This window comes from Nicotiana tomentosiformis, chromosome 1, assembly GCF_000390325.3.
Source record: "Nicotiana tomentosiformis chromosome 1, ASM39032v3, whole genome shotgun sequence".
NCBI lineage: Eukaryota > Viridiplantae > Streptophyta > Magnoliopsida > Solanales > Solanaceae > Nicotiana > Nicotiana tomentosiformis.
In genome coordinates, this window is record NC_090812.1 from 26,848,395 (window position 1) to 26,870,595 (window position 22,201).

General features: G+C 37.6%; 4 protein-coding genes across 6 annotated transcripts; 3 read left to right on the forward strand and 1 right to left on the reverse strand.

Moving 5' to 3' along the window:
- The first annotated feature begins 1,909 nt into the window (after positions 1-1,909).
- Positions 1,910-2,287, forward strand: LOC138904831 (uncharacterized). Its single transcript, XM_070193333.1, has one exon. The coding sequence runs from the start codon at positions 1,910-1,912 to the stop codon at positions 2,285-2,287; it is 378 nt and encodes a 125-aa protein (XP_070049434.1).
- A 93-nt stretch (positions 2,288-2,380) lies between these two features.
- Positions 2,381-2,899, forward strand: LOC104109273 (uncharacterized). The gene has a single exon (XM_033659455.2). The coding sequence runs from the start codon at positions 2,381-2,383 to the stop codon at positions 2,897-2,899; it is 519 nt and encodes a 172-aa protein (XP_033515346.2).
- A 927-nt stretch (positions 2,900-3,826) lies between these two features.
- Positions 3,827-8,831, reverse strand: LOC104109271 (GDSL esterase/lipase At1g09390). The gene is made up of 5 exons (XM_009618516.4): positions 8,316-8,831; positions 6,846-7,031; positions 5,935-6,095; positions 4,896-5,166; positions 3,827-4,396 (listed from the first exon to the last, which is right to left on the reverse strand). The coding sequence occupies exons 1-5, from the start codon at positions 8,569-8,571 to the stop codon at positions 4,167-4,169; spliced, it is 1,104 nt and encodes a 367-aa protein (XP_009616811.1). The 5' UTR covers positions 8,572-8,831; the 3' UTR covers positions 3,827-4,166.
- Positions 8,613-11,756, forward strand: LOC104109270 (WAT1-related protein At1g09380-like). 3 transcript variants are annotated; one of them, XM_009618511.4, is made up of 8 exons: positions 8,613-8,698; positions 9,786-9,903; positions 9,993-10,055; positions 10,236-10,352; positions 10,453-10,699; positions 10,828-10,983; positions 11,070-11,221; positions 11,313-11,756. In XM_009618511.4, exons 2-8 carry the CDS (start codon positions 9,788-9,790, stop codon positions 11,443-11,445), a joined length of 984 nt encoding a protein of 327 aa, XP_009616806.1. In that variant the 5' UTR covers positions 8,613-8,698; positions 9,786-9,787; the 3' UTR covers positions 11,446-11,756. The 3 variants fall into 3 exon arrangements, with proteins under 3 accessions (XP_009616806.1, XP_033515342.1, XP_009616803.1); XM_033659451.2 differs by lacking the exon at positions 8,613-8,698 and adding an exon at positions 8,930-9,348; XM_009618508.4 differs by lacking the exon at positions 8,613-8,698 and having other exon boundaries at positions 9,355-9,903.
- The last annotated feature ends 10,445 nt before the right edge of the window (positions 11,757-22,201 follow it).

Below are 22,201 nucleotides of genomic sequence, written 5' to 3' on the forward strand. Positions count from 1 at the left end.
ATGGAACATAATCTTACTCCTATCTCATTTTGTATGATATATAATATTTGCTGAGTCAAAAAGTTCTTTCTTTGACAATGATATTTTAACATTTTCTCAATAGTTTTATAATAATACAAAAAACTAACCTGTATATTTAGTTTTGGAAAATATATATATATATATATATATATATATATATATATTAATCAAGTTAGGACTCAAGAATAAAGTTTATAGAAGATTAATATTCAAAAAGATAAATCTAAATCATATGAAAGGAAACATATTCAATATGTTGTAGTTTGTTACTCATAATCGCTAGAATACCTTGTATCTTACTAGTGAATATGCTAGAAATAATTTAGTTTCAATAGGAGAAGCATAATATGTTTGGGAATTAGGATTTTGAGTTTAATTACTTGTGGCTTGTAATTGTTTTCATAATTCCAACGGTCAAGGAAAAAATTAATATTTTATTATTTTTAAACTTAATATATAGATATATTTTTCACAAGTAAATATATTTGGTGCAGTTCGGTAATTTTTTGATTTATTTTTGTAAAATAAAAAACATACCCTAATTATCGGTACAGTTATATATTTATATAAAACCTATTGTTTTATTAAAAAAAACTAAAAATCGATTCGGTACGGTTCGGTCGGTTTTTAAATATCCATTGACACCCCTACTTAGTAGGGAGGTATGTCGTTTCCAGACACACCAAATTTATTATAGTATTGAGTGAATGGGGTCGTGAATTGTTGTGGTTGTGACTGGGGAAATTGTTGACTTCTTTTATACATTATTAGTAGTTGTTGTCGCAAAAATTCACGACGAGTCGGATCGACAATAGAATCCACGTCGATGACTAAAATTTTATTTTTTCAATTCTTTTAGTCTTAGTTTTTTTTTTAAGAGTCAAAACTTCTTGCATTCGGCTTTGCAATGATGTTTTGGTGCGACTCTCCCAAAAATTTTCCTTTGCATTATTGTATGCATCTACGACTCGACCCCAAAATTGATATCTGGATTGATTGGCGTCCGTTATTGGATCTTCAGAAACATCTAAATGCATTCGGCATATTAGAATATCTTCATTTACAAAGTATCCTACAGATCGAATGAGTATTTTTTCGAGTGATTAGAGGAAAAGTGGATTATATGTTTAAAAACAAAAGTCAATTCTGATTATAGAATGTTATGTTGGCACCTCAATATATAGAGATAAAAGTAGACACAATAATTTAGTAGATGAGAATAGGATAGATTTTATTTTGATCTCAGCCGTCGAGTAGATTTCTACCTATTCTCAACCGTCCGATAGATTTCATCCTTATTCTTATTTTATCTTTAAAAAAAATCTCTACACATTATTCAATGTGTAGACAACTCAACGGACACAATAATTTAGTAGATGAGAATATGATAGATTTTATCTTGATCTCAATCATCGAGTGGATTTCGTCTCTCAACCATCCGATTGATTTCATCTTTATTCCTATTTTATCTTTAGAAAAAATTTCCACTCTATAAAAATGAACACCATTTAGGAAAATCATATTCTTCCATCCAATTCATTTCTAAATAAATTAAATATTATTGTTTTCCTCTTCTGAAAATAAATTTCTATATAGAAGGTTCATCTAATAATAATGATGATTCAAATTACTCATCATCATTCTTATCATCACCTTTAATTTCCGATAATGAAGCTGAGATGCAATTGTGCATACAAGCAATTCAGATGAACAATTATGTGTTGCAGTGTTTGCAAGAAAATTAAAATAATGATCCTATCAGAGTTGGCTATGTTCTACGGCATTTGGTAATCAATCGAGATCGTGAAGGTGTTGATAATAATTTATTTCTCGGTTATTTTTCAGATAATCCCCACTTTATGAGGGACAAGTTCGTCGTAGATATCAAATGTCCCGGAATTTGTTCCTTCGAGTTGTTGATGCAATTAAAGGTCATGATATGTACTTCGAACAACATGTTGATGCGGTGGGTAGAATTGGATTATCTACTCTACAAAAAATCTCAGCCGTGTTTAGAATGTTGGCATACGGTATGCCATCGGATGCCACTGACAAATATGTGAAAATTGGAGAGTTGACTGCAATTGAAAGCATGAAGAGATTTTGCCGAGCTATCGTAGAGGTTTTTGGCGAGCAGTATTTGAGATCACCAACAACTAACGATGTCGCAAGGTTTCTGCACATCGGTGAACAACTTGGTTTTCCAGGAATGTTAGGCAGTCTAGTATGCATGCATTGGAGATGGAAAAATTGTCCAATAGCATGAGCTGGACAATATGTAGGTTGTAGTGGATCCCCATCAATAATTCTTGAAGTTGTAGCTGATTATGACCTTTGGATATGACATGCATATTTTGGTATGCCCGACACCAATAATGACATTAATGTTTTAGAGTCATCACATTTGTTTTCCGACCTTGCTGCAAGTATTGCTCCTCCCGCCCATTATGTTATTCAAGGAAAAGAATATGATATGGGTTATTATTTAGCCGACGGTATTTATCCAAAACGATCAACCCTTGTGCAAACTATTCGTGACCCACATTCGCCACAGAAGAAACATTTTGCAATGAAACAAGAATCATGTCGAAAAGATGTTGAACGTGCATTCGGAGTTTTGCAAGCTCGTTCGGCAATTGTTGCAGGACCATCACGTTTTTGGAGAAAAGAAATGCTACATGATATAACAATTACATGTATTATACCGCACAACATGATAATCGAGAATGAGCGTGATCTTAATGCACCAATTCAAGATGATTGGGAATGTCCACCTCCAATGGTAGAAATAGTAGTAGATGAAACTCACCAATTTGAACAATTTTTAGCTCGACACAAAAGAATTAAGCACAAAGATGCTTCATTTCGCACTTCGTAATGCATTAATAGATCATTTATGGGAGCATACTAGATGTGAAAGTTGAATATTTATGTAGTATTTAATCTGAATTTTACCATAATGTAATATGTACTTAATTATTTTGTATCTCAATGATTTCACTTTTATTTGAATTATCCATTAATATATATAATCTATAATATTTGCTTACAAATTATATTATTTAAAAATTTATGGTATAAAATAATTTTATATTAAATGATTATATAAGAAAGGGATATAAATTATATGTGATGAATATGTAAAAAAGAAAAAAAGATATAATTTCTTTAATAGAAATAAGAAAATAAAATTTAAATAAACGATAATAATACTATAAAATTAAAGAGAGAAGAATATAACATGGAATTTTTTTTTGGTGTAAAAAATGGAGTAATGGTTGGAGGCGAAAATGGAGGCAAGGGTTGGAGATGGCCTAAGTTGCATATACAAGAATATGAATCAAATCCACAAATGTTGATATTGAATCCATCGTTCTCAACTCCACTCTAAAAGGTGCCTAGCGCTTTCATCAATAAGGAAGATCAGATTCTTAAGCAGTGACGAAGCTAGGAATTTTCCAAGGGTATTCAAATTTGAAAGAAGTGAAAAACAATTCACGACAAAGGGTGTTCAATATGTGTTATATACTTTTAAAACGTAATATTTTACCTACATACGCAGTGCAATTTTTCGAAGAAGGGTGGTCAGTTGACCACCCTTGTGACCATGTGGCTTCACCACTGTTCTTAAGTGATTATCACATAAGAGCCCCCAAAGAGTTGATCGAGTAAACTCAACTAGAAAGCTAGGAACAAAAGGAAGTAGATTCGTTGAAGTTTGAAACATTCTTCTGGGCAATATAAAAGCCAACACTAAAGAGTTCCTTTCTTTGTTCCTTTTTAAGAAAAAGAAGAAAGCCAACACTAATGAGTATGTCAATGTTATATTTTGGAATATGTCAACTAGAAGACATCATGATATGAATTACTTGCAAGAAAAACTTAGGCTTTTGTATCATAATACTCACCTGTAAAATAAATTAATATATACCTAGAATCACAGGAAGAAATGGACTGAAACAAACAGTGTTAGGGAATCATTACTTCAAAATGAAGAGCAAAGAGCTCACCTTGGCCTCTTTCTAAGAACAGCAATACTAACTCAGCATGATATCTTTTTATTCTTTTTCTTCAAAGAATTTTCATCATTCTCTCTGCAGCAACTAAGATAAGATAAGCTTGCACTTTATTCTTGCAAATGACTATCAATGGCAGAAGAAATCGAAGCCGATTCGTGGAGTGGAATACTCTGTGGACAGTATCTTAGAGGCTATTACTCTGTTGGCTGCCTCAGTATAATGAACTCCATCCCAACTTAAGAACTCAGACCCTTCACTGCAAACCTGATAACCGGGGTGACCACATGTCACTCCTTTACGGTAGTTGTATGGAGGTCCTCCGTAGCCACAGCATGCCATTAACGGATTTGAGAAGCCTGCAAATGCAGAATCATAACATATGAAAAGTAGTTTTTAGTAAGCTGCCAACTATTTACAAATAGTCAGTAGCTCGTGAGTATAATTACTGTGTTGCTATCTCAGCCCTCATTCTTCTTTAATTTCAAACTTTCCAAGTTTGCGAATGAACAAGATAACGGTAAAGAAATGGACCTTAGGCCTAACTCACTCCCAAAAGTTAGCTCATACGGTGGGAATGTCGTGAAACCATATAACTCATTCCCGCTCAACCGATGTGAGACATTCTACCCATAACAACAACTCAATTTGCAAGAAGTTTTTGATGACAAGTGAAAAGAACCTCTCTACATGAGGGCACAATAAGAAGGAAACATATTTTTTTGGGAGTTAGCCAATCTTTTTACTAATAATATCAGCATTTCAGTACCAACTTTCGTAGATCCATTCTGATCATTCACAACCTAAAAACTAGGAAAATCTAGCTGACTAACCAAACGAGAAACATTTTATGCTTACCATAGTTGCTGGAGTTGGCTATAAGATCATATTTGATAGCATATATGTCTACATACACAATAGTAGCATCCTTCATTTCAGATCCCAACTCTTGGCACACATGTCGCAGCCCTTCATTAAACAGCTGTGCTGCAGAATTGTAACTTGCAAGACAGCCATGTGGATCAAGATCAGAGGAAACTTTCTGAACCAGGGTAAGTTTTTGAGGTAGGCATCCTAGTGGCCCAGTGTTGTGGACCCAAAATTTCCGCCCTCCTTGAGAATATATGACCTACATTTGAAAAATTTCAAGGGAATGGGCAAACTCTAAGACTATTAAATTTTAAGCTAAAATCATAAAACTTAAATATTTATGTGAAAGGATGGAACAGTAATATTTTCTTATTCAAATCCAATAGAAGCTTTAGCCATAGACATGTTAGTTCCAACTAACAGAACTATTCTCACATGCAGATATTAAGGTCATAAATGAGGGAAACTCCTGAAGAGTTATCGATCTGAGATACTGTATATGGACATGCATCTGGTTTACCAATCATTGTCAACTTCTAAGGGGTGTTCTACGTGCTCAAGAATGGATATGTTTAGCGATATAACTTTTGTTTCAGGACGAGAATGCAAAGCTAAATTACAACTTTAAAATATGAAGTCAAGTAGAACAAGAAGAAGATAGCAATAGCCAAAACTTGATAACTATATTAAGACATGTCAATTGGTATAGACTGCAGAAAATTCCTTTACATTTATGTATATATGCTTTTTTAGTTGTATATACTCTAAGTTGCAAACTAAAAGAAACAGTATATCTTTATGTCTTGACAATGTCTTTGCTGCATTTGGGCAAAAACTGCTATCACATAAATCAGGTAGCTAACCTTTCAGCACCTCATTAACCCTGCGGTGAAACCTTTCTTAACTAACTTTAGCCTTCCTAAGCTTTTCTTCATATAAACTTACTGATATTCTTGTTTGTGTTGTACTTCCTTCTTTTGGTTGGGGAAGCAGGGGAAAGTGAATGAATAGTGATTGAAGAAATTACCTGAATAGCATTCTTGATCTCTGTAACAAAGGAGGGGATCATCTTGACTACTTCTATGTAAGACATGTTCTTAGCAAATGAATCGGCAATGTCATTTTGTCCAATATCTATCATAGAAAGAGCATTGTGGAATCCTTCATCACCAACCAAATTTCCAGAACCTGGATGTAACAATATGAACCTAAGTCAAGATCACGTTCACGTTTCTGGGTACAGGCCATTAGCATGGGTAACAAAAATTATCTATAAGTTTCATAAGCTTAACATCTCTTTGTGTTTGATGCTCTATTAGCAATGAACAAGAAAAACCAAAAAACTAGGGACACACCATCTCAATCTGAAATTGTAATGAGCATGTTGCGCACTGTATAAGTATCTTTTAACTGAATTAAAAGAGTTGGCCTAGCTGGTCTCCAGTCCTCATGCAAACTGGGTAGTTTAATCAAAGACAAATTCACGGAAGAATAGCCAACACAACAGATCCGAGGGTGTGTAAAAGATTTTAATGGTCTACTACTTTTATTTGGACATAGCTCGGCAATTTCCAGCTTGACCTGTTTGAAACAAAATGTGCCCTTTAGCTATTAAACTGGAACAAGAGGGAAAATCAAGGACTAGATTTCAATTATCACATTAAGTATAAACTTGCAGCTTTGATAACCAACATATTCTGTGTTCATAACAACATTGCATATGCACACTAATGAGATTATGTCCTCGAATATCACTAGAAAAGCCTCAAAGTATGCAGATTGCAGATTTTCTAAGCACATCGATGTTGGAAATTAGTAGAGCATCAAGAAAGATCCTTACGATCCCCTCCTACCCCCACCACCCATCAGAAAGAAAAAGAATAAGATGTGACTGATACAAGATTTGTGCAGAGAATGAAAGAAAAGTGTAAGAATTACCAGCACTAACAAGTTCAATTGAGCGATCCTTGAAATGAAGAAACTGCATGACTTGAATATTTAGTGCAAACGGTTCATACTTAGGCAGTAAACGAGATCCTGCTATAGCAAAATTTGCTCCATTCAAGAAAGTGGATCCCACAGAGTCTAGGTATGGGCTCAGGAACCTTGTATTAACACTTTGACCTGCACTGACAAAAAAAGTAATCTCATCTCACATACATTGGTATCCCGTGATATTTGGAGAGTATAATTATGTGTCCAAATCAAAACTAAGAACTCAATATACCATAAACTACACCATCGTTGATTTACATATAGTAGGAGGGGAAGTAGTGCTTCTGGAGGGCCATACAGATCCCAGTATAATGCAACGCATAAAAAAATCTTTGAAAGTTCTATGAAAAATAATGACATGAAAACATTGGAAATATTCCTCAGTGCTATTACAACATTCAAGTTTGTCTTCATTTTTATTTGCCAAGATATTCCATATTCCCAAGGCACATGATAAGAATGCGTGAACCTAAAGATCCGATGATAACTATTTTCCGCACAATGAAGATACCTGCTACATGTTCTGTCTCAATACAGTAGGAGACAATAATCCTAATTGTTTTGCACATTGCATAAGATTCATGACAATTGAGGTCCTAATTACCTTTCACGTTTTATTAACTGAAAGAAGAAATCCATTTAGAATTATCTGTGTAAAAGTTGTATGCAGTTTTCTTTGTTTTGTTGCAGCAAACAGCTTACACCCCTTCTTCCAAGGTAAATAAAATTTAGAACAAAGTAGTTCCATTAAGCATCACTCGACTAACTTTCACTGTAGTGCTACAGTCTTTCCTTAAATGATTCAATTTGCCTAAAGCAAGTATTTCCAAAAGAATGACACATAAAGTCTTAGTAAACCATCGTCAATGTCCAGCCATCAATGAGTCACCAATTTTAAGTCATTTGACACTTAAAAGAGTATCACATTATAAAACAGAGACTAGGTAAATGAAATGAAGCAAAGTACATTTTCAACTTAGCTTGTACGATAGAGATCATAGTTTACCCAGTCAAATTTTCATTCTCAAATGGATGATGCAAAATAAACTTGGAACAAGGTTATTTTTCAGGACCATATATTTTGTAACTAATGCAATGCTATGCTATTAATGTCCTCAATTTAATTGCATGAATAAACCATAGTAGTCAAGCTGCATTTAATTCAATTAATGAAATGGCAGATACTTACAAACATTAAAATCCAAGTAGGACCCAATCAAATATTCATCACAATCTTACAAAGATATGACATTTTACCTACCAAACAATGCATGCAGTGAATCCAACAAACTCCGCACAAATTCATACTTCCAATGTACAATTAAACAAGCACTATAGAAAATGAAAAGAAAATAAACAAAGTAACAGGAAAAGAAAAAGAAGAAAAAAGGAGCAAGAGTGAATGGGACTTACAGAGAAAATCAAGAATGAGGCGACCATCAGAGAGACGACCAGTTGATCTGCCGAAGAAAGTTCGACCATTTGGGAGGTTAATTGGGTACCCGAGTCCGGCCACGAGTCCACCCGTATCCGAGTTAGAATCACCAAAATTGAAAATAACTGGTGCATTTTTACACTGAGCTAGAACTGGGTTTATGAAACAAGAGGAAAGTGCAGAAATGACAACAACATAAGCTGAAGCTTGTTGTAAGAATGAGACCCAAGCCATGTTTGTTTTTCCTCTGGCTTTTACACTAGTCAGTTCTTCAACTTCTTTTTAGTATACAAGTAGAACGTTTGACAGTTCTTGAAAATTGTGGGACCGTTTTGGAACAGTGTGTGGGTTCCACTTCATGGTAAGTTGTCCCTATTTTGTTCTATTCTAAATGTGTGGACAAATTATTTTCTTATTCTTCTTCCCTTTTTTCTTCAGAAATATTTTTGCCTCCTTGTTGTAGTTTTGCCTTGTTCTTCTTTATATTTCCTCATCTTTGGCAGTTTTTATGTTTTGTCTTTCTGTGGCCACATGGCATGGCAAGTTGTTCTAGTTCCACCCACCATGTGTGTGATATTTGTACATTCTTTTAACTTTATCAAAATAGCAAAAGTCATTGTTCTCTTTTCTTAACTTAGGTCTTATGACTAGGTGTTAAAAGAGTGTGTTGGACAAAATTAACTTATTGATCTACACTATTTTACTCACTTTATCCCCACACCTTTGACGGATTAATTTGGATATAACAGTCTTTGTCTGAGGTGTGGCGTAATTTATGTTGGACTGTCAACTAGAGCTCCTGTCGGTAATATGAAGTAATATTTACTATTCTATCACAATCAGGAGTAATTACCATTCTACCCGATCATTCCATTACAATTCAAAAACTGGCTAGCCCATGTTGTTTTCACCGTAAAATTTAGATATAATTTATATCAACGGCAAGTGGAATCGCCTAACTGATACCGATTTTAGAAATGGAATCAACCGTATCTTTTCTTCGCAATACTGGTTGGTTTCTAATGTTTGTTTTGTATCGCTTTATATATATATCTTGCGGCTACACGAGAAATTATAAAATCTTCCTCAAACTGTATCGAAGAGGAGATCACGCACAATGCTCTAACTTGTAGTGTATACATTGATATGCCGTCTGCTGTGAATTATATTGGAACTTAAATGTTTTTGCCATATGTGGCCCCTTTCTTTTTCTTGTGATCATCATCTGTAGAATCTACTCTTTAATTTTTGTTTTCGTTTACATCTATAAAATGCTTACCTTTTTGTATAATTTTTCCGTCGTCACGTCTTAGTAGTCAGTATCCAGAATTAGATTTAAAACCACGATCAAATTATATATCGTCATATATAGTTAAGATAACAAAAAAAAATGGGTAACGAAGTTTTGCCTTTTTTGTTAATGGTGACGGTGCAAGTTGGCTATGCAGGGATGAACATTGTAGGAACACTTGTCATGGATGCTGGAATGGACCCTTTCGTCCACATTGCTTATCGCCAAATAATTGCCACCATTTCCCTTGTTCCCTTTGCTTACTTCTTCGAGTGGTAATTAATTACCCCTCATTTTAAAGTATCACATAAATATTGTACGAATGTGGATAAATGCTAAATCAGCTTTGCTTTATTCAATCCAGGAAAACTAAGCCGCAGTTGACATCATCTATTCTTTTCTGGATTTTCTTATGTTCTTTGTCCGGGTTAGTGTTCTCTCTTTCAAGCGCATCATCCATGTCGTATAACTACTCCCCCTCAGTTTAAGTTTATTTTAAAGTTTTGAGTAACAAATACATAAATATGTTTGACAAATTAAATTTAATTTCGAGATATTGTGTATTTCTTTTGAACATCACACTTTCTGGTACGTATCCAATATGCAGGTTAACCGCAAGTCAGATTGCATACTTCGTTGGGTTAAAGAATTCCACTCCTACTATCGCCTGTGCATTATCAAACTTAATTCCAGCAGCCACTTTTCTCCTGGCTATCCCTTTTGGGTAATAAATTTTAATTACTACTTTTCTTCAAATCAATATGAGTGTAACATATTATTAATCCCAAAATACTTACTAGAAAAGTACTAATTTAATTTGGCAGGTTGGAGAAAGTGGGGTTTAGAAGTAAGTCAGGGCAAGCCAAAGTATGGGGTACAATAATATGTGTTGGTGGTGCCATGTTATTGTCCTTGTATCATGGACCTATTGTAATTGGTCAATCTGGCATCCATTGGAAATTTGCAGAAAATACTGAGAAAAAGAACTCTACTGACCATGTCAATTTAATCTTGGGACCTTTATTGCTTATTGTTAGCACTGTTTCTTATTCATTATGGATTATTTTCCAAGTAATTCTCTTTCTTTTTGTCACAAAATAAAGCACATTCTTTATTTCTTTTTCATATTTTCTTACTTCAAATTATTCATTACTGATTAACTTATTCATCAAATTATGTTTATTTTTTTATTTTATCAGGCAAGAGTAAGCGAGAAGTATGCAGCTCCATACACAAGTACAATGTTGATGTGTTTAATGGCAAGTTTTCAATGTGTGATAATTGGGGTTTTTGTGATTCATGATAAAGCTGCTTGGTTTCTAGACCGTATGAGAACTATTGCCGTTCTTTACAATGTAACAATTACGTTAACAAATTAAATTTAAATTATTGTTTGTATTATTATATATTATTCTTTATTTAATTCAACAGTAAATTTCAGGGAATTGTATGTACTGCGTTAGGATATTGTCTAACTTCATGGTGTATACAAAGAAAAGGTCCTCTCTATGTCTCCGTTTTCTACCCTTTAATGCTAATCATAACGGCCGTTCTTAGTTGGACTTTGCTTCGTGAGAAACTATATCTTGGAACGTAAGTCTTCATTTCACCATTCCAAATTGTTGGTTTTTAATTATTTTTTTAAATTTTTTAACTTACATTTATTATTGTTTGTGAATTTTAGAGTTGTAGGATCGTTCTTGACAGTAGTGGGATTCTATGGTGTCCTATGGGGAAAAGATGAGGAGAAATCCAAGTCGGAGACAGAAAATCTTGAGATAAAAACAGATAAATTGAAGCAGCAAGGAGCAAAGTGAGATTTAGAACTGCTATTATCTGGGCATTCAAATCCTAAAGCCAATGCCAGTAAATAGACGCTCCTAAGTATGCATTGATCTTATTGACTTTCGATCAGTTTAGGAAAGAGAAATTTTAGTAGTCCAATGGGTTGATTACGTAAACTTTCACCTTGTTGATAAGGATTTAATTATCCACCTTGTAATCCCCTAACCTTCCCCTAGAGCTATTTGGTCTAATTACAAGACCTAATCATGAGTCAAGTTTGCATGTTAACTTGTGTAATATCATGAAGTTATTATGAAGCTTAGTCCCAGTTACGTTTCCTGGCATATAATCATCTTCGCCCCTACACATGTTATAACACAAATATGCTAAATGAGCATCTCAAACAATTAACTGGTACTTCAATTCAACTTCCCTGAAAACTAAAAAAGAAAGCAAAAAACGATTACTAGAGAAATCTAAAAGTAAAACAATTTTGGATTGGTTTTATATTCTATATATATATATATATATATATATATATATATATATTAAAGTGAAAGCATTAATTAAATCTATTCCGAAAATTCAAAATTAAATGACAAAAGAAAAAAATAAAAATATTAAAAGGATGAAGTGGGGCAAATGCACATAGAGTTGAGTTGTCACTAAGCAGAAGCAAAAAGGGACAATAGAGCGATAGCATGACGCATTTAATCATAAATTACAGGTCTGGAGGCGAGAGAAGGTGTATTTTTAAACCCAAGGGTTAAAATCATTTTTCGATATCGGTTAACCCGTTAAGAAAATTGAATAAATCAAGTCTCGAACTGCTAACCCAACAATGAAATAAATATTTTTGAATAGTTAATCCAGTAATTCGATATTAATAATTTAATAATATTTGAATCAATATTACCGGAAATATGCATCCCTAAGCGCCGTTTTTTTTTATTCTCGATCAATTTCATCTATATTATATATTAATTTCATTTCTATCTAGATTAGCCCTACATACAGTATTTACACCAAATTAACTAATTAATACATGATATGATTTTTAATATATTTTTATTATTTAATTATTATAAATTCATGTTATTTAATATAAATACCGATATGGAACTATATGTTTTCAGTGGCGACAAGTGAATTGATACCTTAGGGACGCAGAGAACGTAATACTAGACTACACAAGAAAGGAATAAGTTAATGCTCGACATTCAAACAATTAAAAAGTTTAAAAAGAGAGTTTGACCAGCTCTTTAATAGTGGATTATCTATCATGAAGTGATGTCTTACAACTTAGTATAAAGTTTGCATAACCGGAAAAAAATAAACATAAAGTTCTGAAAATTAAACTCTTTCTGAGTGACCTATTGTACCAAACAGTTCTAAAGCATCATTAAAAAGCATAACAAAAATTATTTTTCGAATAAATCGGGTCTATTATTTCCTTTGATTAAAGGGAAATCATAAAGTCTCAAGATGTGACTTCTTAAAAAGGATACCCTAGTCCCTACCATATATAGCTCAGAGCAATTAACTAGCGTTAAAGGACTAAAGTTATAAAAAGGAAATCATCAAAGACAAGAACAATGAGTAAAGCAATTAAATACTCCATAGGAAGTGTCCGTTCCAGAAAAGGAAATAAAAAGAAAAGAAAACGATTGTTGTGGAAGTGGTGAAAAGAAAAGTGTAGCAAAGGAATATTAAACGAAAAAATGTAAAGAAGGCGGGCCAAACAAAGCGTAAGTGGACAAAGTAATGCCGTTTGTGTAAGTGGACGAAGTGTTCTAATAATTTGTAATGTCGTATTTGACATTGTATACTTATGTTTATCTTCTCAAAATGATAACACGATACATCGATACCTAAGTGTCTTAAATCTTTAAATTTAATAACGTGCTACTAAGTTGCATGATTAATTGGTAATGTATACGGTTAAAACCGGACCCATCCGATTTTACTACTTGACCGAGACCGGGAGGTTGCATCGAAGGATGGCCTCGTAACGGAACAGACTAAATCACGAGGATAAGGTACCGAGTTCAGAACCGAGGTACCTATCGAGATCGAGGCTAGCAGCGATCAAGACCGAATGAGACAGGCATCGAGCAAGATCGAAGATAACATAATAACGGAAAGATGAAGTATCCTTGACTGGTCGAAGATCATGGCAGAAATCTCGGAACGGATCAAATTAGGAATGGTTAATTAGCTAATCATAAGATTTTCTTCTGTAATTAGAGTTATACCATAAGTAAAATTCCTCTACTATATAAAGGGGGAGTATCAACCATTTGTAAGATATATTGTTCTCGCATAAAAAAAAGCCAATATAACGCTCTCTCTTTAGCTTATACTCTCTTGTTCATCAGTTTGCTTTATTTTTAACCGTTTTGGTATCAATCAGTTCGAGGGAACCCTAACTCGAGGGTTGAATTCCGTTTCAACACTGGTTCGCTTTACTTTATAGTTCATTTCTGTTATTAATCTTCATATTTATCAATTGATATTAAATGAAATCACGTGTCCTTAGAACCATATTATAAGTTTAATTATTATCCAATTTTAAGGGTAAACAGTTTGGCGCCCACCGTGGAGCTAAGGATAATAGTGATTGCTTACTACTAATTCCGATAACACACACTGATTTACACTTGTTCTCGTAAGAATCTTTGTTTTCAGGATAAACATGTCAAACTCACAAGCAACGCCTACACATAGTGACGATGGCCTCAGATTTCACGGGAAAAATGACAATATAGCCGCCCTAGGGATCGAGGTGCCTTAGGCTGACCTCGAAGGAGCACCAATTGCAAATCCCGTCGATGTCAGTTCACATGTCGCCCTAAATACAAATTTGGGCGTTGATCTCGAAGGTAGCGTACGCAGGGAAGTTCGATCAGATGGTCGAGGTACGCAGGGCGGAGAAGATGGTGGAGTTAGCCTCCAATTGATATTCGAAATGTTACAGGCTCAACAAGTCCAAAATCAGCACCGAACACCGAGTAGGATCTAACCAGAAGTCGTCCACAGGACCGAGCCTGTGCTGGAAAGGTCGGACGCCAACGAATTGGGGACTGACTCCGCCATTATGAAAATGCTCGAGGAGCTCACTAAACGGATTGAATCGGGAGAAAAGAAAATCGAGGCAAATGACAAGAAAGTAGAGACATACAACTCCCGGGTTGACCAAATACCAAGGGCACCGCCAATTCTAAAGGGTATGGATTGAAAGAAATTCGTACAGAAACTTTTCCCTCCAAGTGCGGCTCCGAAACCCATTCTGAATGCCAGAAATTCCTAAGTACAATGGAACCACCGACCCTAATAAGCATGTCACTTCTTATACATGCGCAATAAAAGGGAATGACTTGGAAGACGATGAGTTCAGATCTGTTCTACTAAAGAAATTTGGAGAAACCTTGTCGAAAGGAGCAATGATATGGTACCACAATTTGTCACCTAATTCCATCGATTCCTTCGCCATGCTTGCAGACTCCTTCTTAAAGGCACATGCCGGAGCGATAAAGGTTGCGACTAGGAAGTCAGACCTCTTCAAGGTGAAACAAAAAGACAACGAAATATTGAGGAAATTCGTATCTCGGTTCCAGAAAGAACGCATGGACCTACCATCGATCACAAATGATTGGGATGTTCAAGCCTTTACTCAAGGTTTGAACGAACGAAGTTCGGTGGCATCATGACAGCTGAAGCTAAATTTAATTGAATATCCAGTGGTAACCTGGGCCGATGTACATAATCGGTACCAGTCAAAGATCAGGGTCGAGGATGATCCATTGGGGACCCCTTCCGGTTCTGTTTATCCAAACAGGCCCGTCGGTAGAACTCAAAGGGATATCGACAGAGAACCCCGGTCGTACAAAGATCGATATCAACCATACAACATAGATTGTAACAACAGCGGCCCAGGACGCAATCCCATCCGAAATGATCAAAGGAACGATCGAAGACAGAGCTCTCGAGGGCTCATGAGGAAAAGTGGCTTCGATAAACATGTCGATCCCACAGAAGCACCACGATTATCAGAATACAACTTTAGTATAGACGCATCAGGTATTGTGTCAGCCATTGGGAGAATCAAAGATACTAGATGGCCCAGACCCCTACAAACCGATCCATCCCAAAGAAACCCCAATCAAATATGCAAATACCATGGTACACATGGTCATAGAACCGAAGACTGCAGACAACTAAGGGAGGAGGTGGCCCGTTTATTCAACGAGGGTCACCTTCGAGAATTCTTGAGCGACCGAGCTAAAAACCATTTCAGAGACAGGGATGCAAACAGGAAAAACGAGCAGGGAGAACCACAACACGTGATTCACATGATCGTAGGTGGGGTCGATATTCCACAAGGGCCCGTGTTCAAATGCAGTAAAGTATCAATCACTAGGGAAAAACAAACTCGAGACTATGTACCAGAAGTCACTTTATCATTCAATGATGAGGAAGCAAAAGGGATCTCACAACCCTACAATGATGCTTTGGTAATCTTTATCCTTATGAATAAAATTCATGTTAAACGTGTTTTAATTTATCTAGGAAGCTCGGCCAATATTATTCGATCGAGGGTCCTGAAGCAGCTCGGCCTATAAGATCAGATCGTACTCGTAGCTCGGATTCTCAATGGCTTCAACATGGCGAGTGAAACAACTAAAAGTGAAATTATCCTACCAGTAAATATAGCCAGAACTATTCGAGAAACAAAGTTCCATGTGATCGAGGGCGATATGAGATACAACGCACTGCTCGGAATACCCTGGATTCACAACATGAGGGTGGTCCCCTCAACCCTTCACCAAATTCTGAAGTTCACAACACCGGATGGAGTAAAAATGGTGTATGGGGAACAACATGCTGCCAAAGAAATATTTGCGGTCGACGAAGTAACACCGATATCGGCGCTTTCGTCAATAAAGGGATCGGAGTCCAAAGAAAATAGGAAGCTAAATAGCAACCACAACCACAAGCTTCGACTCAGTCGGAGAAGCAGGGAACAGACGAGGACGATGACTACTGGATCCCTCAATCCTTCATAATCCCCGAGAATTCCGACGCCACCAAATTGACAGTTGAAGAGCTGGAGCAAGTCATACTGATCGAGCATCTACCCGATCGAAAAGTATACCTGGGTACGAGATTAACCCCTGAGCTTAGGGAAAAACTCATTAAATTTCTTATCAATAACATGGATTGTTTTGCTTGGTCCCACCTAGATATGACAGGGATCCCGCCAGAGATCACTACACATCGACTGAGCTTGGACCTGAAGTTCCGCCCGGTAAAACAAAAGAGAAGGCCCCAGTCCGAGGTAAAAAATGCATTCATCAAGGACGAGGTAACCAAACTTCTCAAAATAGGATCCATTCGGGAGGTAAAATATCCCGAATGGTTAGCAAACGTAGTCGTAGTCCCTAAAAAGAGAAATAAACTTAGAATGTGCGTAGACTATAAAGATTTAAACAAAGCATGTCCTAAAGACTCTTTTCCTCTGCCGAATATCGATCGCACGATTGATGCCATGGCTGGCCACGAGATCCTTAGTTTTCTCGATGCTTACTTCGGGTACAATCAAATACAAATGAATACGGAGGATCAGGAAAAGACTTCGTTCATCACCAAGTACGGTACCTATTATTATAATGTAATGCCGTTTGGACTAAAAAATGCTGGTGCCACTTATCAACGCTTAGTAAATCGAATGTTCGAAGAACAAATAGGTAAATCAATGGAGGTTTATATTGACGATATGCTAGGTAAGTCCCTGCGAGCAGATGACCATTTGACACATTTGCAGGAGACCTTCGATATACTAAGGAAATACAACATGAAGCTCAACCCGGAGAAATGTGCATTCGGGGTCGGCTCGAGCAAGTTCCTCGGCTTTATGGTATCAAATCGGGGGATCGAAATCAACCCCGATAAGATCAAGGCAATCGAAGACATCACAGTCGTGGACAATGTTAAGGTCGTACAAAGATTAACATGGCGTATAGCCGCCCTAGGCTGATTCATCTCGAGGTCTTCAGATAGAAGTCACAGGTTTTTCTCACTGCTCAAAAAGAAGAGCAGTTTTGCATGGACCCCGGAATGCCAACAAGCATTGGAAGAATTAAAGCGGTACCTCCCGAACCCGCCACTGCTTCATACCCCGAAAGCGGGCGAGCGACTCTACTTGTACTTAGCAGTCTCGAAAATCGCGATAAGTTGGGTCCTAGTTCGAGAAGAGCAAAGTACGTAATTTACTGTTTACTATGTTAGTCAAACTTTGGGTGAGGCCGAGACCCGGTACCCACACTTAGAAAAATTAGCGTTTTCCCTAATAAGCGCCTCTAGGAAATTAAAACCATATTTTCAGTGTCACTCGATCTGTGTGGTGACTACTTATCCCCTTCGCAATATTTTACATAAGCCCGAACTTTCGGACCGATTAGCCAAATGGGCCATCGAGATTAGTGGGTACGATATCGAGTATCGACCCCGAACGGCCATCAAGTCTCAAATCTTAGCGGACTTCATGGCCGACTTTACGCCAGCCCTCGTACCCGAGGACAAAAAGGAACTATTATTAAAATCGGGTACATCATCGGAGGTGTGGACCCTCTTCACAAACGGCCCTTCGAACGTGAAGGGGTCCGGTCTAGGCATCGTTTTGAAGCCGCCCACGGGTAATACAATTAGACAAGCTATCAAAACTTCTAAGTTAACTAACAATGAGGCTGAATATGAGGCCATGATTGTAGGTCTCGAGCTAGCTAAAGGTTTGGGAGCAGAGGTCATCGAGGCCAAATGTGACTCCCTGCTTGTGGTAAACCAAGTCAACAGAACTTTCGAGGTTCGAGAAGATCGAATGTAGAGGTACTTGGACAAATTACAGGTGATTCTACATCGGTTTAAATAATGGACCCTACAGCATGTGCCTCGAGAACAAAACAGTGAGGCCGATGCCCTTGCAAATTTGGGGTCATCAGTCGAAGATGACGAGATTAGCTCGGGGACTATCGTACAACTTTCAAGGTTAGTAATCGAAGAAGGCCACATCGAAATCAACTCCACAAGTCTGACCTGGGATTGGAGGAACAAATATATCGAGTACCTAAAGAACGGGAAGCTTCCATCGGATCCTAAGGAATCGAGGACTCTATGTACGAAGGTCACACGATTCACATTGGCCGAAGATGGAATACTATATAGAAGGATGTTCGATGTACCATTGGAAATATGTTTGGGACCAGGAGATACCAACTACGTCCTACTAGAAATCCACGAGGGCACCTGCGGAAATTATTCCGGTGCCGAATTATTGGTTCACAAAGTCATCAGAGCAGGATACTATTGGGCCAATATGGAAAAGGATACAAAAGAGTTTGTTCAAAAGTGCGACAAATGTCAAAGGTATGCGCCGATGATTCGCCAACCCGGAGAGCAACTCCACTCAGTCTTATCCCCATAGCCATTCATGAAATGGGGAATGGATATCGTTGGCCCTCTACCATCGGCCCCAGGTAAAGCTAAATTTATTTTGTTTATGACTGACTATTTCTCTAAGTGGGTTGAAGCACAAGCTTTCGAGAAAATTAGAGAGAAAGAAGTCATAGACTTCATCTGGGACCACATTATATGCCGATTCGGGATGCCTGCCGAGATCGTATGTGACAATGGAAAGCAATTCGCCGGTAGCAAAGTGACAAAATTTCTCGAAGATCACAAAATAAAAAGGATCCTGTCAATGCCATATCATCCCAGTGGGAACGGACAGGCCGAATCGACAAACAAGACCATCATTCAAAATCTAAAGAAACGATTGAACGACGCTAAGGGAAAATGGAGAGAAATATTGCTCGAAGTCCTTTGGGTGTATCGAACAACGCCAAAATCTAGTACGTGGGCAACACCATTGTTTTTAGTATATGGCGCCGAAACTCTGATTTCGGTTGAAGTCGGGGAACCCAGCATCAGGTTTCGATATGCAACGGAAGAGTCAAATCACGAGGCTATGAATATAAGTCTCGAATTGCTAGATGGCAAATGCGAAGCCGCCCTCGTTCGAATGGTCGCACAGAAACAGCGGATCGAAAGGTACTACAATCGAAGAGCCAATCTTCGACACTTTAAAATCAGGGACTTGATTCTGAGGAAGGTCACCCTCAATACTCGAGACCCAAATGAAGGAAAGCTTGGCCCGAACTGGGAGGGACCGTATCAGGTCCTCGATATCATCGGAAATGGATCCTACAAACTTGGCATGATGAACGGCGAACAATTACCAAACAATTAAAACATATCACTCCTCAAATGATATTACTGCTAAGGTACGACCTTCTCCACTTTTGTTTATATTTTATACTAACCATTTGCAAGTGTTTAATCGAAGACATCAAAGGATTCTTCAAACACAAAGTCCTTAGGTCTGAAAGCACGCGTTGCACTCTTTTTCCCTTAGACCGATTTTTGTCCCAAATGGGGTTTTCCGGCGAGGTTTTTAACGAGGCAACCATTATTCGTACTAACTTAGAGCAATTCAACAGCATCCGAGGCTCCTTTACAATCAACCTCGAATACTGGGGAGCATCACCCTCGGATAGTTATAAGGAAAATACTTCGTGCTGACATGGTCTCGATAGGTAAATTGTGTAAAGGTCAAACGATCGAACGAACCATGCCCATGTAGATTACTCGTGCCCTAATGGAAAACATATATGCATGTTAATCTATTAAAAAAAGTATTTTTCCTTGCTAGATATTTTATGCCTTAGAGAAATTTTTACTTTATAATGTCGTGCTTGTGATCTATTGTGAAAACTGGCTTAAGGGACGGTCACAACTAAAGTTCGAACAATTGACCCCGCACTCAGGGACTGCCATCCAAAAAATCGACATGATCAAATTACTAAAACCTCGAGATCGTAAGACCTTAAAAAGGCAACCCTCGATTTTATAGGCCACGACCACCCCACTCGGGGACAAACACTTCGAACAAGTTCGAAGTATAGCAGAAAAACAAGCCTAAGAGGCAAATCCCAAACTAAAGGCTACGGCCAAATTAACAAGGTTCGGAGATGTTCGAATTCCGTTATAAAACAGGCCTTCAAATATTCTCATAAACCGGTTAAAAAAGCTACCCTCAGCTGAATTACTAAGAGTCTCGATAATATCGATCCTCGAAAACCCTAATGGGTACAAAGTCGTTCGAACTCTCGAACAAATTCTTTATTTTATGCTAAGGCATTATGAAACAAAGGGTCTCGATAATATCGACCCTTGAAAACCCTAATGGGTACGAAATAGTTTGAACTCTCGAGCAAATCCCTTATTTCATGCTAAGGTACAATAGATTTTATATGATTAAACAATAAACTTTTCAAGCTGAAAAGGGAGAGAAAGCCATTCTTTTTAGTATGGCCGTATCGGCCTAATTCAAGAGCCTAAAAGGCGATTTTATTTTTGAGTTCGAGAAATCATCCTCACTCAATTAAAACCTAAGGGTCACCCAACTCCGAGTTCGAGCAAGTACTCACTCGATTAATACTACACTAGTCCGACTTCGATCAAGTTGCCTAAGCCTCAAACTTATGAGAAAAATTTTCATAAAGTATGAATGAAACAGAATTTTCATGAGGCAGGAAATAGAATAAAGACAAATCAAAGAGAAAATAGATCTTTTATATATACGAAGATATTTACAAGGACCGATCAGGGTTCCGCACAAAAAATCAAAAAAGAAAAAGCCTAAGATTCCTAATTTTCCTTAGGGGCAGCTTCTTCTCCATCGAGGTCCTCCCCATTCTCGAACCCTCTCTTGCTGCCATCATCATCATCATCATCGGAAGAGGCCAGCGCTCCAGCATCAGCTTCATGCTCTCTAGCCTTTATTATCTCGTCGGTAAGATCGAAACCTCGAGCATGGATCTCCTCGAGGGTTTCCCTTCGAGATTGGCATTTGGCGAGTTCCACAATCCAATGTGCTTGAATTTGAGAGGTCTCAGCTGCCTCTCTCGCTTGGACTTGAGCGGCTTCAGCATCGGCCCGATAGACAGCCACGATCGCATCTGCCTCGGCCTTTGCCTTTTCGGCTTCAGATTTGGCCTTTGCAAGTTCGAAAGCCAACCGAACCTCGAGCTCCTCTATTTTCTTTGCCTGAGCCGAGCTCTTCTCCTTCATGCCTCGAAGCTGACTTTCGACCGATGACAATTGGGCTCGAGCAGTCTCTTTTTCTGCAGCAAAGCGGTCCATACTTTCTTTCCACCCCAAGGTCTCCGCCTTCATCATGTTTACCTCCTCGCGAAACTGCTCGATCCTCTCCACCTTTTGCTGCAGCTGTGAGATTGAAACGTTAACCACCGTTCCCGAATCGAGCCCATGAGCTTTTAAGATTTTCATTACCTGCTCGATCAGGTCGGTATGATCTTTGTGAGCCGTGGCCAACTCGGCTCGGAGGTCCTTGATCTTTTCTTCTTTTTGTCCACCGAGAAGGTTGAGGGAATTCCTCTCCTCGGTAAGCCTTTGTATGTCGGCCTCGTACCGACTCAGCACAACTCGAGACCGAGAAAATGCTTCCCGATGAAGCACTGAGGCCTATGCAGAAGAAGAAAAGAAGTTAAACAGAAAGAGAAAAATGAACACAAGGGTAATACCAACAAGAGGAGTTAAGGTTTACCCGATTCAGAGCTTGCTGCGCTTCATTGAAAAGGCTCGATGCCTCGCCCGAGTCCTTCCTCGAGACCTCTAAGTTGCTTAGCCTGGTAGCATCTCCGACCCCAG